Source organism: Lutzomyia longipalpis, chromosome 4, assembly GCF_024334085.1.
Source record: "Lutzomyia longipalpis isolate SR_M1_2022 chromosome 4, ASM2433408v1".
In the NCBI taxonomy this organism is placed as follows: Eukaryota; Metazoa; Arthropoda; class Insecta; order Diptera; family Psychodidae; genus Lutzomyia; species Lutzomyia longipalpis.
Genome location: NC_074710.1, coordinates 15,967,709 through 15,981,255, shown reverse-complemented (window position 1 = coordinate 15,981,255; position 13,547 = coordinate 15,967,709). Strand labels below are relative to the sequence as shown.

The 13,547-nt window shown below is 33.8% G+C and overlaps 2 protein-coding genes across 2 annotated transcripts; both read left to right on the top strand.

The window, feature by feature from the left end:
* Positions 1–7,999: 7,999 nt before the first annotated feature.
* Positions 8,000–9,951, top strand: LOC129794556 (glucose dehydrogenase [FAD, quinone]-like). The gene is made up of 3 exons (XM_055835312.1): positions 8,000–8,123; positions 8,192–8,325; positions 8,395–9,951. The coding sequence occupies exons 1-3, from the start codon at positions 8,000–8,002 to the stop codon at positions 9,949–9,951; spliced, it is 1,815 nt and encodes a 604-aa protein (XP_055691287.1).
* Positions 9,952–10,706: 755 nt separating this feature from the next.
* LOC129795292 (glucose dehydrogenase [FAD, quinone]-like) lies at positions 10,707–12,992 on the top strand. The gene is made up of 3 exons (XM_055836391.1): positions 10,707–11,038; positions 11,105–11,238; positions 11,312–12,992. Exons 1-3 carry the CDS (start codon positions 10,882–10,884, stop codon positions 12,884–12,886), a joined length of 1,866 nt encoding a protein of 621 aa, XP_055692366.1. The 5' UTR covers positions 10,707–10,881; the 3' UTR covers positions 12,887–12,992.
* The last annotated feature ends 555 nt before the right edge of the window (positions 12,993–13,547 follow it).

The window sequence follows — 13,547 nt, the reverse complement described above, 5'->3', positions numbered from 1 at the left end:
TTTTGTGTCCCAACTCTTTGACGCTTTTTCCCATCCACAAAAGCCAGCACACATATGCATGAAAAAGCCCCCAAAGCTTTTCCCACCACATTGCAGAAAATAGAAAATTTTAATTTCCCCCAAGAATGCTAAACGGCTGAGAGCCAATCTGGTGCACACAAAAGGGATTGGGGGACTACAACCGCACAAAAATGGTATTAATTCCCCATTCTGCTGCACCTTCACAGCTGTGTGACGCCATGGGAGAAAATGAAGAAATTAGCTTGCAGTCTTCATCACGTTCTGCGGAAATTGCTTCACATTTTGCGGGAAGGGGGTGGAGGGGGGATGGAAATTGTATGAGGCGCGAAAATATACGGAAAAGGAGGAAGGTGTCACTGCAGACAACCTCTTTCACTTCCGCCACTCTCTTGAGGTTTTATCCTTTCCTCATCGTGGCTTTTTTTCACCTCAAATAATCTCTTTTATTTTTTATCACCTTTACCCCCTGATGACCTCATTCTTTTGGCAGAAAAAAAGGGGTTGTTGACTGTCAGAAATGGGTGGATGTGGATAGTATTCATTTGGGGTAGAATAAATTGGAAAAATTAATGCATTTGTGGACGTTTTGTCTGATGGAAGTTCCTAATTTTCCCCTATATGGCTTATATTTTTCCTATCTCTCTTTCCTTGTTTAAAGAAATATTTCTTCTCTCTCTCTCATATTTCATGCCTAAATGTGTCTACAGACTGAGATCCCACTGTAATGCAATTCATTGATTTTTCTCTCCCAAAAATGTGTTTTGATGTGACTTTTCAATTAAATTCAATTTCAATTTAAAAAAACCAAAAAGCAATTGCAACATCGAATTAAATGCTTTTTTCACGTCATCTGGATCAATATATGTATTAATATATGTACTTGCGCGCCATAAATTTAAATTGAATTTCATTCATTTCATCATTCTGCTGAAAAAGTATGTCGCACTATGGACCCCTTTCATCATATTTTCAACTCATGCGACGATTGATTTTTCAATGAACATTTTTTTTTCTAAAGAGGAATTGACTCAATTTACCCATTATGTATGTATGTATGTGGTTGAATCTTCCAGAGGAGAACTGAGAGACAAAATCTCAGTCAGTAGAATAATATTCAAATAAAAATAGAATGAGAATTGGGCCGTGAAAATGATTGACTTGGCGCGCAAAGAGGGGCACACAAGAGACGAAATTGTCACGAATTGTTTCTCAATTTACCCACAAATTGCCCTTAAAAGTCTCTCTGTTTTATTTTATAGGTCTATTTTCTCCCAAAATGTGCCTCTATGACTGTATTAAAAGCACTGCAAAAAAAGAATAAACCACCCGCCACCATTTCCTGGCCACGTAGTTTGATCCACACGACGACACACCCATCCATTGTGCTGGGACACAGATAAAAACAACCCTCTCACGCGGGGGTGGATGTAATGTGATTGAAAATGATAAAATAACCCATGAAAGTGGTGCACACATGAAGTAGCAGCAGCAATGTGAAAAAAACGAAGCCAAGTCGAATCAGTTGCATGCAAATTTGACGTGAAACAGACAACCCCCAAATCACTTTTGATGGCAAAATGTGTGTGTTATGTTATTAAAAGAAAATCGCACACAATGGGCGCGTGGAGTGTAGTGAGAAAAAAAAGGGGGTGTCTATTCAATGGGAACGTCGAAAAGTGCTCATACTTTGGCAAATTCACATGCAAATGCCGAAGGGGGTGAGAAAGGGTGAAGAAAATTGCACAGAAGGGAGTGAAAAACTTTATATTATAATATATTTGCACGTGAGGTGGCACAGAGTTGCAAAATAAGTAAATAAGTTGAGTGAAAGCGAAGGCATTGTTTGCTATAAATGCTAGGAGAAATTCAATATGTAGGCGCCTGGTAGACTTGGTGCTCCATTTAATGGATTAAAACATTAAGGAATGAAGATTTTAGTCACATTTGGCCTAATTATATTGTTCTTTTCAGCTTGAAAATTTTATAGAAAAACTCTTAACGGAATAGATTAAATAAATATCTCGATGGAGACGCCTCTTACTACCAGGCGCCTCCATTTCATTCATTAAATCTTTAAAATTCTTTAAAAAGCTTTGAATTTATTTTTTTCAGAAGCAAATGACGAATAATTTTGAATTAATGACTGAAAAATAAAGATTTAATTTCTACCAGGCGACTCTACTTAACTTAAAATAAATAATGTCGATTCTGATAAAAATCTTTTCTTTCTTTTCTAATAATTTAATAGTTTTGTAAGATTTCTACAGTTAATGTTTTTAAATCATTCAATTCTAGGTCTATAAAAAAGGATTTCTTATTCCAGAAAAAAGTCAAAAAGATCTTTAAAGAACCATAAAATAAAAAAAAATCCTTCATAAACTGTATTAAAGAAACAAATAAAATATTAAATTTTTTTAAAGACTTATTCCAGATTAGCAGATAATTTGTAAGAAAAGCACAGAAAAGACTTATAGTAGAATCTACTGCAAATATATACAAATTTCTAGATGGAGGCGCCAGGTAATATATAAAATTATTATGAAAAAATCTCACAATTTACGAGTATAAAAAATCCTGAACCTGTGCTAAAAAGAATCTAAAAAAAATGTTAATAGATAGATCTAAAATAATTATTTTATAGATTTAATAGTCAAGACACGATTTTGTGGTCTAAAAATCTAATATTTTGATTAAAAAGAAGTAATGAGGCGTAAGAAATATTTTTCAATTTATAGATTGAAAGAAGTTATCAAAGGTAAAAAAAATCGTGAATCCATTTACAATACAATAATTTAGGAATTAATTTAAAAAATACGCTGATTTTATAGCAAGTATAATAGTAGCTAAAGTGTTTAGACTACTATAAAGTATTTCTTTTACCATTATAAAAATTTCAATGGAATTACGTTTTAAAAGAAATTTTTTCTTACTACCATTAGCAGAAATCTTAGGCTGAGCCCAAGCTGAGCCCTCAAAGACTATCAAATGCTCAACTACCAAAATCCGGAGATAAATTAGAGATTCTTTTTATCATTTTATAGCAAATTAAGGACTAACTTTTAAGCTAAAAAATCAAAAGAAAAATTACAATTTATTCAAAAAGTTAATAAAATGATAAAAGTAATTTTTTCTTCCCTCAAAAGGCACTGAAAAGACCACAAATATGATTTACTGTGAATACCTCTTAACTTTAATGAATTATAAATCCTTAACCTTAATCAGATTATGCATGAAGAAGAATCCTTCAAATGAAAATCAATTGCATGCTATATAAATCCTCTTCAACTCTCCGTAATTAGTTCATCACGCAAAGTCTCTCCACCAAAGGCCCCTCCTTTTAGCGTTTGATCCTTTCAAACGTTCATGAAGGGCTCTAGCATTGCAACCGCGTTGCATTAAATGACATAGAAAGCTCCACATAAAAGTATGCCAATATCGCAATGCTAATTGCCTTTTCAACCCCCCCAACATGGTGAAATAACTTCACTAAACGAACTAACCCCAATCTGAGGGGGAGGGTCATGCACACATTTGTGGAGCTCCAGTGAGGGGGTCACCGTGTCACTCAGCTGTCATATTTAGTTGTCACGTCCGCGAAGAATCGTTTTTGGTTTTAGCAGCGGTGCAGCATTAATTAAGCTCTCAATGTTTTGTCCTCAATTGCGTGAGTCCCGCCACAAACAGGCGACATCGCTGTGAGAGAGAGGAAAGGACAAAGACGACATACAATCGATATGGGACGCATTTCACATTGCAAAATAGTTATGTCGCCGACCTATCCATCATCCATTCCCTTCGCGCGCGCCACGCATGGAATGAAATGGGAATTGGGCATACATTGTATGTAATATGTAACGCATGAGAAATTTCTCCGGGGAATTTGATCTCCCCTCAGTAGCGCGAAATGTTTCCCCTAAAAATCCACACAAAAATTTTCCCTAAAACATGAGATCTTTTCCCTCTCAAGGCCTTTAGATCGCTGAGGGTTTGTTTTAATACATATTGATGTTGGTTGAATAAGGCCAAAGCCAATGCAATGGAATATTTGGAGAAACTTAGAAGGAATTTTAAGTCTAATTTATATTAATTTTTAATGATTTTGGATTTTTATCGAAAAAATAATAGAAAAATTAAATTATTAACAAAATAAGATAGAAACCCTTAGAAGAACTTTGGCTCTAAATAAAAATTAATTGACCTTAGAAATTATTGAAAATATATGTACACGTCTTTTTCTTAAATTCTTAAGATAGCTTTGTGACATTCTGTGTAGAATTTCTCAACGAAAGAATAAAAAGAAAGAGTTCTAAAAAGGAAATTTCTTAAGAAATTATTAATTTGTAGGTAGCTAGGCGATAAAAAGAAATGTTTATTTACGTTTTAAGAGGGACCTTACTTTAAATAAAATTTATTTTACATTATTTATTTTACGTAAGATAGGTAATAAAGACATCACTCATTGCACTTTGTTCTGGAATAAAAATATAATGCAAAACTTCCCAAAAAAAAAGTTAAAAGTTTTATTTTATATTTCTCTAACTAACTAATTTAATCAGTTTAAGAGAAAATTAATTAATTGAACTATTAATTTAATTTTATTTGCCCACTTTAACACGTAATAAATTGCTTATTTATGCCAAAAAGAATTTAACAATTCCCAAGTGAATATCAAGCAGTAGGTTAGGTAATTAAAAGAAAAACTTTGAAAGCTACAAAAGTACTAAGACGGAGTATTAAATTTTATTACCAGCTTAGCAGATTTATTTATAATGTATATTACTCATAACCAATTACACGATTTATTTAACTTTAAAATACATTTCGAAATTAAATAATTAATAATTCAATTTATTTACCACGTAATTAATTCCGAATTATAAATTTTACAATAATTTCCTCAATGTTTGTGAAACATATAAATTAGTTGGAAATTCACGTTGAACCTTATAGTTTGTTTTAGGCTTCAATTTCAGTCAGAAAAAAATAAAACTCTAATTACAATGAAATTTGCATTCTCTTTGGTGGCATTAGTTGTGCTAATTTTAGGAGGACGTAAGGAATATTAAAAGAATAAATAAATTTTATTCAATTATTAACAATATTTTATACAAAAAAAAAATGATTTTTTCTCTTTAGATCAAGCCGTGGGGCAATACAATCAATATTCAAATTCACGAAATAATATTTATGGTGGTGGTCAACGTATGTATTTTATTTAAAGAAATAATATAATTTTATATGTTTTTAAAACTTGGAAATTCCTTTTCAGCGTTTTGTTGCTAAATGGAGATTGACTTATAGAGAGCTTGCTGAGAGAAATATTTTGGAATTAATAATGATGTATTTATTTTAAATTGAATAAATTACATCGATTTAGTGTTCTAATGATGAAGTATTTTACTCTTTGTTCCTCATCAAAAGGACATTATGCACAAATATAGGAAGAAAAACTGGAAAACTAAATTTTTTTTCGCAGTTTAAATTGAAATTTTAAGTTGGTTTTCATCGTAAAACTGTCAGTTCAGTAGTTCAGTCATTGAGTGAATTTCACTAGTCAGACAATCTTAAGTTAATTGACTTAAGATTTCTCATATTTTCTTAAGAAAAACTTAAGATTTCTTAAATTTCGTTAAGCAAAATTTAAAATTTCTTAAGTTTTCTTAATTGAAAGTAAAGAGTTCTTAGATTGTTTCTTTCTTCTTTCTATTCTTCTATAGATTTTTTAAAAGGTATTTCTTAAGTCAGGTTGAATAGGGCTAAACGCATATATTTCAAGGCACGAAGATGATCAAGAAAAATCTTTTAAAAATATGCAATTTAGTTCGATTCAGCTTTACTTAAGAAAACTTCATTTTCATTCAAGAATACCTACTTAACAAATCTTGAATTTCTCTTAAGAAAACTTGAGATATTCTTTAGAAAATCTTTAAAAATTTAAGAAATCTTAAATTTTTTAAGATTGTTTGACTATGTGAATTTCACCCATTATCTATTACATGTCATGTATAAAATTATCTCCATGTATTTAATCATTTTTTAACGTCTTCTAACAGACAATTCAGACAATTTTTCACAATTTGAAAAAATATTCTTTGAGGAATTTCCCAATCAATCCATCAGGTTAAAAAATTCTTTTCTCTTCATGCCATGAAGTATTTTAATCCGCTTTTTGAGAACGTCAAGAATAAAGCCAAGAATGCCCGTATAAACTGCAAGAAAGTGTAACGGATTGCCTAATAATGAGTGTAAAGACCTTTTTCTCCATCCGGATTAATGCAGCAACAAAATATGAACCCTTTACCACTTTTTTGTATCTTCCGGAGATCTTTTGCGTATTTTCTTTCCATTCAAAGAGAGGTCTTCAAAGTTCTGAATTATTAATTCACTTCTTAAAACGAGATTCATGATGGGAGTTAATTTATTCAATAAAAAAATGGGGTGAAAAGTGCCCCTTCACAATGTTTTGTGGAAGTTTTTTTTTATTGTCATTGAACGCAATACGCACCCTATTCCCCTGCATATGTAGCACATACATACTTTTATGCAAATGATGTGGCCAATTTTCAAAAGAACCGCTCTTGAAGTACCTCAAACTGGGCGCATAAATAAATTCGCGCCCAACAAATCAAGGAATTTTGGAACAATGTGTAGTTCAGGGCGGTATTGTTATGCAAAAACCTCCATGTTAAGTACATACTCTCTCCCTCTCTTTCTCTCTCTGTCTTCTATGAGAACTGTTGATGATTTAAAGGGGCCACACAGAGAGTGAGAGAAGCAATAAAAAAAATTGCGGGCACTTAATTCAGAAAAAATTTAAATTAAATATTATTAATGAATCGGAAAAGTTAAATATAACTTGAGGCATTGAACTAGACCCTATATTAGTAGATAAAAAAATTCGTGGCGTAAAAAGTAAAACAGTAAATAGAAAAGTATTCTTATGTATTTGCAATAAATATATACATAGGTGTACATAAAAGTCAGTCAAGTATGGCAATTGGGTGCCGGCAATTCAATAAAGCGAATAAATGCAAACATTTTGCTTCTTTTCTAATTATTTTCACAAGAATAAAATTAAATTAAATAAATATATTTTGCTGTTTTCTTGCATTTTGTGTACTTGCAACAAAAGGCTGAGAGAAGCTAAAGATATGAATGATTCTTATATGAGCCACGAAAGCACCTTAACCTGGGTAAACTGAAAGAATTTATTATTTTTTAAGAAATTTTCTAGAATGATTTCATAGCTTTTTATTGAAGCTTTTTTTCTATTTTTTCAACAAAATAATTCTAAGAAGAATTAGAATTGCTTTTCTCGAGAAAAAATTAAAGATTTGCAAGAGAGTTTTAAAGACTTTTCATAAAAAAAATCTCTGAAGCCTTTTAAAGTTTTATTAAGAAAGTTCGAGATATTCTTAAGAAAATTTTGCAGATATTAGGAATTTTAAAAAAATTGAAAAGTTTTTAAAGCGATTTGATGTTTTAAAGAATAAAAAAAGTTTTTTTTAGAGGTTCCCAATAAAGTTTTCTTAAGAAGTTTTTGAATTATTCTTTCAAATTTTTCAAAGAGATTAAGAGTTCTTAAGAAAACTTTTTAAATTTGTAATAGTTTAAATTTTATTAATCAATTACAATATCAACAAAAAGCGCATAAAGTTCTTCTGGTGCGGTGCGTAAAGCGTGCTTTTCATGTCACTCATCGATTTGTTAAAGGTCTAATGCACACAGATCTTTATTTACTTTTGCAACGAATTTTCTTGATTCTTGAGTGCCTTTTAGGGACGAATGTTAGAACAATAATTCTATAAAAGTCCCCACAAACTTCTTTTAATTTTCAGTTAAAAATGAAAAGAAGTGAAGTAAAGTTCTGTTTTTTTTTGTAGGAAGTGATTCTAAAATGATTCTTTAACATTTTAAATCAAAAGAAAATTAAAAATATTAAGTTATGGATAGTTTTTGCGGTTCGTCTTGTGCAAATATGAGTACAGGGTCTGCTAATCAGTATCTGTCGCTAATGTTTAACCTCTTGACCCTCTCAAAGTGTTCTCTTGCGGATCCCAACATGTGGCCGGAGGATTATGCTGAGATTGCCCTTGAGAAAGGTTTTAATCTAAATATAAAGAAAAATCTGCTGATGATTAACTTGAAAATTTTCACGCGCTTTTGATAGGCTTTGAAACGTATGATTTTATAGTAGTGGGTGCTGGGACTGCTGGATCTGTTATAGCTAGTCGTTTAAGTGAAAATCCTAAATGGAAAATTCTTCTTCTCGAAGCTGGAGCAGATCCACCTATTGAATCAACTGTAAGAAATTCTTGAAGATTTTTTTTAAAGAAAGTTTTAAGAAGTAGCGTCTGATCTGTGATCCTCCAGGTACCAGCACTGGTAGCAGACTTAGCTGAAACAATCTACGATTGGCAGTATAGGATTGAGCAGCAGAATCATAGCATTTTCTCCGGAGCATGGCCAAGGGGGAAAATGCTGGGAGGTTCGAATGCAATAAATGGAATGCAGTACGTCAGAGGAAACAGGGATGACTACAACAATTGGCTAGAACTGGGGAATCCAACATGGGGATGGGACAATGTTTTGGAATATTTTAAGAAGTTTGAAAATAATCTTGATCCTGAGATTGTCAAGAGCTACGGCGGCCACTATCATTCAACAAAAGGTCCCTTTACGGTTGGCCTAATTGACGATATGCTCTCAATTAATTACGATATCATTGAAGCTGCTGAGGAAGTAGGTTACAAATTTCTCCTAAATGCCAATGCAGTGGAACACATTGGATTTACTTTCTCTCAAACAATGATAAGTTCAGGAAAACGCGAAACTGCAGCGACGGCTTTTCTTATTCCCGCTAAAAGTCGACCAAATCTTCACGTCGTAAAGAATGCTCATGTTATGAATTTGCTGCTGAACAAAAAGGGAGTAGTTTCAGGAGTTAGATTTCTTCTTCAGGGAAAAAATATCCTACGAGTTCATGCAAGCAAGGAAGTTATCCTGAGTGCAGGAGCCATAAATACTCCACAAATTCTCATGCTATCGGGCATTGGTCCAGCGGGACATCTTAAGAAATTGGGAATACCTGTTGTGAAAAATGCAGCAGTTGGGCAGAACCTTCAAGATCATCCAGGAATAGTCCTTGCTGTTAAATACGATGAATCAACGGCTGTTCCTTATACCAAATTTGACGCAATGCAGGACTTTTATGAGTATTTAGTGAATCAAACGGGTTTACTTGCCAACTCAGGACCTAGATATGTTGCAGGATATGTTAATACGGACGATCCGTATGCATTATTTCCCAATTTTCAGTTCCTACATAATACCTATCAAAAAGGTCAAGTTGAAAACTTAAGACGTGCCTTCAATTACTACGGATACAATGAATATATAGCAGAGATTGGTTCATCTCTAGCTAGAGAAGCAAATGTACTTTTAATCTTCCCAACACTCCTAACTCCAAAATCAAGAGGAGAAATTCTGCTGCGGAACACAAATCCAACGGAAAAAGTTCGAATATTTGCAAACTATTTGACGGAACTGTTTGACTTGGTTTCCTTCATCAAAGCGATAAGGCTGTATCAAGAGTTCTTCTCAACTGAAGCCTATCGGAAGAGAGAAGCAGAGCTGATCTTGTTCCCTATTCCTGAATGTGATAGTTTAGAGGTTAACAGTGACGACTACTGGGCTTGCTACGTACGCTACATGACTACAACGATCTTCCATCCAGTGGGAACGGCTAAAATGGGTCCTGACTCCGATCCTGCAGCCGTTGTTGACTACAGACTTCGTGTTAAGGGTACAAAGGGCTTAAGGGTGGTTGATGCCAGTATAATGCCTATTATTCCGCGTGGGAATACAAACACTCCCACAATGATGATTGCAGAGAAGGCTGCTGACTTTATCAAGGAAGATTGGAGCTAAGATAATTTTAATTACCTACTAAAATCTACAAAAAAATATAAAATCAAAAGAATTTGGATTAATTACAATCAAATAGTGACCCATATTGGGGGAAGTATAAAGAGGAAATATTTTTGTGAATTATTACCAAGTCAAGCGTATCAATTGGGCGGTAATGAAAGACATTGAAGTTCGTGTGTGTTTATGTATTGCTCAATTGCTATTGTGTTTAATAGTAAAAAAAAAAGAAATAAAATGTTTTAATTCATTGTTGAAGATTAAGGTAAATTCGATTAATTTTATTATGATTCTCCTGTTTGTTTTGTAGCGTGAAAATTGGAGCTATGAGCTCTAACTTTTAATAAAGAATCTTCAGAGGTCTTAAGGCCTTGTTTTAAAGTTATCCTTAATATATTTTAAGAATTGTAAAAAATCATAAAGACTTCTCAATGTTCTAAATTGTGAAATCAAAACTTTAGAATATTCTCTTTCTGGTTGCCTATATTAGATAGAGTTTGAGGATTGACTTCAGTCAAAAAAACCATTAGCTGTGATTTCTTTGAAAAAACCAACATAAAATATCGAGGGCTGCATTGTAAAACCGGCTAAGTCGGTTCGGAGCTCATACCGACTTAGCCGGTTTTACAATGCAGCCCTCGATATGTTTTCCGCTGTTTTCTAATAAATTTATATTAACTTCCAAACAGAACCTCGTGGGAATGAGCAAAATTGGGTTAAATTTTTACTATATAAAAGGTTGTTATGCTTCCTTGGAGATTTCAGTCTAAACCAAGAACTTGTGGAAGTAAAATCGCCTTCTTCTTCTTCAACCGCTTAAAGAATTAAAAAAAAATAATTTTAATAATTTTTGTGATTTTTAAATATTTTATTGAATTTTCTGTGAAAGTTTTGTAATTTTAGTGAATTTTGTGTATAAACACGTAGAAAGAAATGGATTCCTTTTGCTCATCTTCCTGTACAGGATCAAGTACAGGCATTGCAAATCAGTACATATCGCTTCTTCTTAGCTTTCTAGTCTCCAATCAATGTTCCTTATCAAGCTCCAATACGTACCCGACGGATTATGGAGAAACGGCTCTACAGAGAGGTTAAATTAATTCAAATTCCGAAATTTTTTGAAGTCTTTGTTAACAAAGTTTTTCATTTTTGATAGGCTTTGAGACGTATGATTTTATAATAGTGGGTGCAGGAACGGCTGGTTCCGTCTTGGCTAATCGCCTCAGTGAGAATCGTGATTGGAAAATTTTACTTGTAGAAGCAGGAGGGGATCCGCCAATTGAATCAACTGTAAGGAATACTCAACGTCTGATCTACATGTAAGAGCAGCTCTGACTTAGTTTTTACTTTACACTCTTTACAGGTTCCAAGTCTGCTTGCAAGTCTCCCCAGAACTACAAATGATTGGCAGTATACAATTGAATCTTCTAACCATAGTACGTATACAGGAAGGTGGCCTAGGGGAAAAATGCTAGGTGGTTGTAGTTCAATCAATGGCATGCTCTACGTTCGAGGGAATCGTGGAGACTACAACAACTGGGAAGCTCTGGGAAATCCAACTTGGGGGTGGGAGAATATTCTGAAATATTTCAAAAAATCCGAAAATAATCGCGATCCAATTGTTTACAAGAACTACGGAGGGAAGTATCATGCGACAAATGGTTCATTAGCAGTTAAGCTAGTTGATGAAGTATCCACAATAAGTTTTGACATTATTCGTGCTGCCCAGGAGATGGAGTACAAATTTCTTCTCGATCCCAATGCAATGGATCACATTGGATTCACCTTCAATCAAGCAAATTTAAGAGATGGAGTACGTGAGAGTGCTGCAACGGCCTTTCTAGCTCCTATAAGGAATCGAACAAATTTGCACGTTGTCAAGAATGCGCAGGTTATTAATCTTCTAATCGATAAGGAAGGTGTTGTTTCTGGTGTGAGGATGCTCTTGCAGGGAAAACGAATACTCCGAGCTCTGGCAAGGAAAGAAGTTATCCTCAGTGCTGGAGCCATCAATACCCCACAAATTCTCATGCTCTCAGGCCTAGGTCCTGCTCAGCATCTGCAAAATATGAATCTTCCAGTTTTTCGTAATTTATCCGTTGGAAAGAATCTCCAAGATCACCCAGGAATTATTCTTGCATTTAAATTTGATCAATCGACTGCCGCAGCTTACAGTCAAGACGATCTCTTGAGGGATTTCTCGCAGTACTTGATGAATCGTACTGGACCATTTGCCAGTACGGGACCAATGTACACAGTGGGGTATGTTAACACCCACGATCCACAGGCCAAATTCCCGGATTATCAGTACTTGCACATGGATTTCCAGAAGAATCAAACAGCAATGCTGCGAAGAAGTCTCCGGTTTTTCGGCTACAACGACTACATTGCAGAAATTGGTGCAGCAGCTGCAACAGATGCGCACGTTTTGCTTGTTCTTGCAACATACCTAACGCCACAGTTTAGAGGAGAAATTCTCCTCCGTGGCTCCAATCCAACGGATAAACCACGAATTACTGCAAATTACTTTACTCGTCCCTACGATATTGACTCCTACGTCAGAGCTATAAGGCTCTATATGCGCTTCTTGTCAACACAGAGCTTCCAGAGGCGAGAAGTTGAATTTATTCGCTTCCCAATTCCCCCCTGTGATAGAATGAAATTCGATAGTGATGAATATTGGACGTGCTATGCTCGTCATATGATTACAACAGTTTTCCATCCAGTGGGAACGGCTAAAATGGGTCCTGACTCCGATCCTTCAGCCGTTGTTGACTACAGACTCCGTGTTAAGGGTACAAAGGGCTTAAGGGTGGTTGATGCAAGTATAATGCCCATCATTCCGCGTGGGAATACAAATGCCCCCACAATGATGATTGCAGAGAAGGCTGCTGACTTTATTAAAGAAGACTGGGAATGCGTTACCAATGAGTACTAGAAGCTAGTTCAAGCTGCTTTTCATGCCAAAAAGAATTTATGAAAAACTTTGTAAATTGAAATGTAAATAAAAAAACGTTTTGTAAAATAATTTCATTTTAAAGAAATGGAGGAATATTATTTTTGATTCTTTGCAGGGTTTTTTCAGTCTCCTAAACTGTGTGTCTAAAGTTAGATCTGACGTAGATATTACCTTAAATATTCTATAGAAATTTATTTATTTTTGTCTTGGAAAATATTTTAATTGATAATTCTTAAAAGGATATTTTTGAATAGTCTTAGAATATTTTGGAATATTCTTAAAAGGATTTTTTTTGAACATTCTTAGAATACTTTTGAATATTTTTGAATACTCTTGAAATATTTTTCAACATTCTTAGGATATTTTTGAATATTCTTAGAGTATTTAAAATTCAAAGGGGAGAAGATTTATATTTATTCTAGTAGATCTTTTAATATTTTATTGAAATTCTTAAAGACAAAAGGAAAATCAGATTTTTTTTAATTACAAATTCACTATTTTGCACGATGGAGTGAATAAACTCCTTTCACATAAAAAAAAGGTGAATTTGTGTCTCTTTGGATTATTGCTTCAAAATCATCTATCGCTTCATCTAAATGAATAATCCAAACGACACCATCGCAGCAGAAGAAGATTGAGA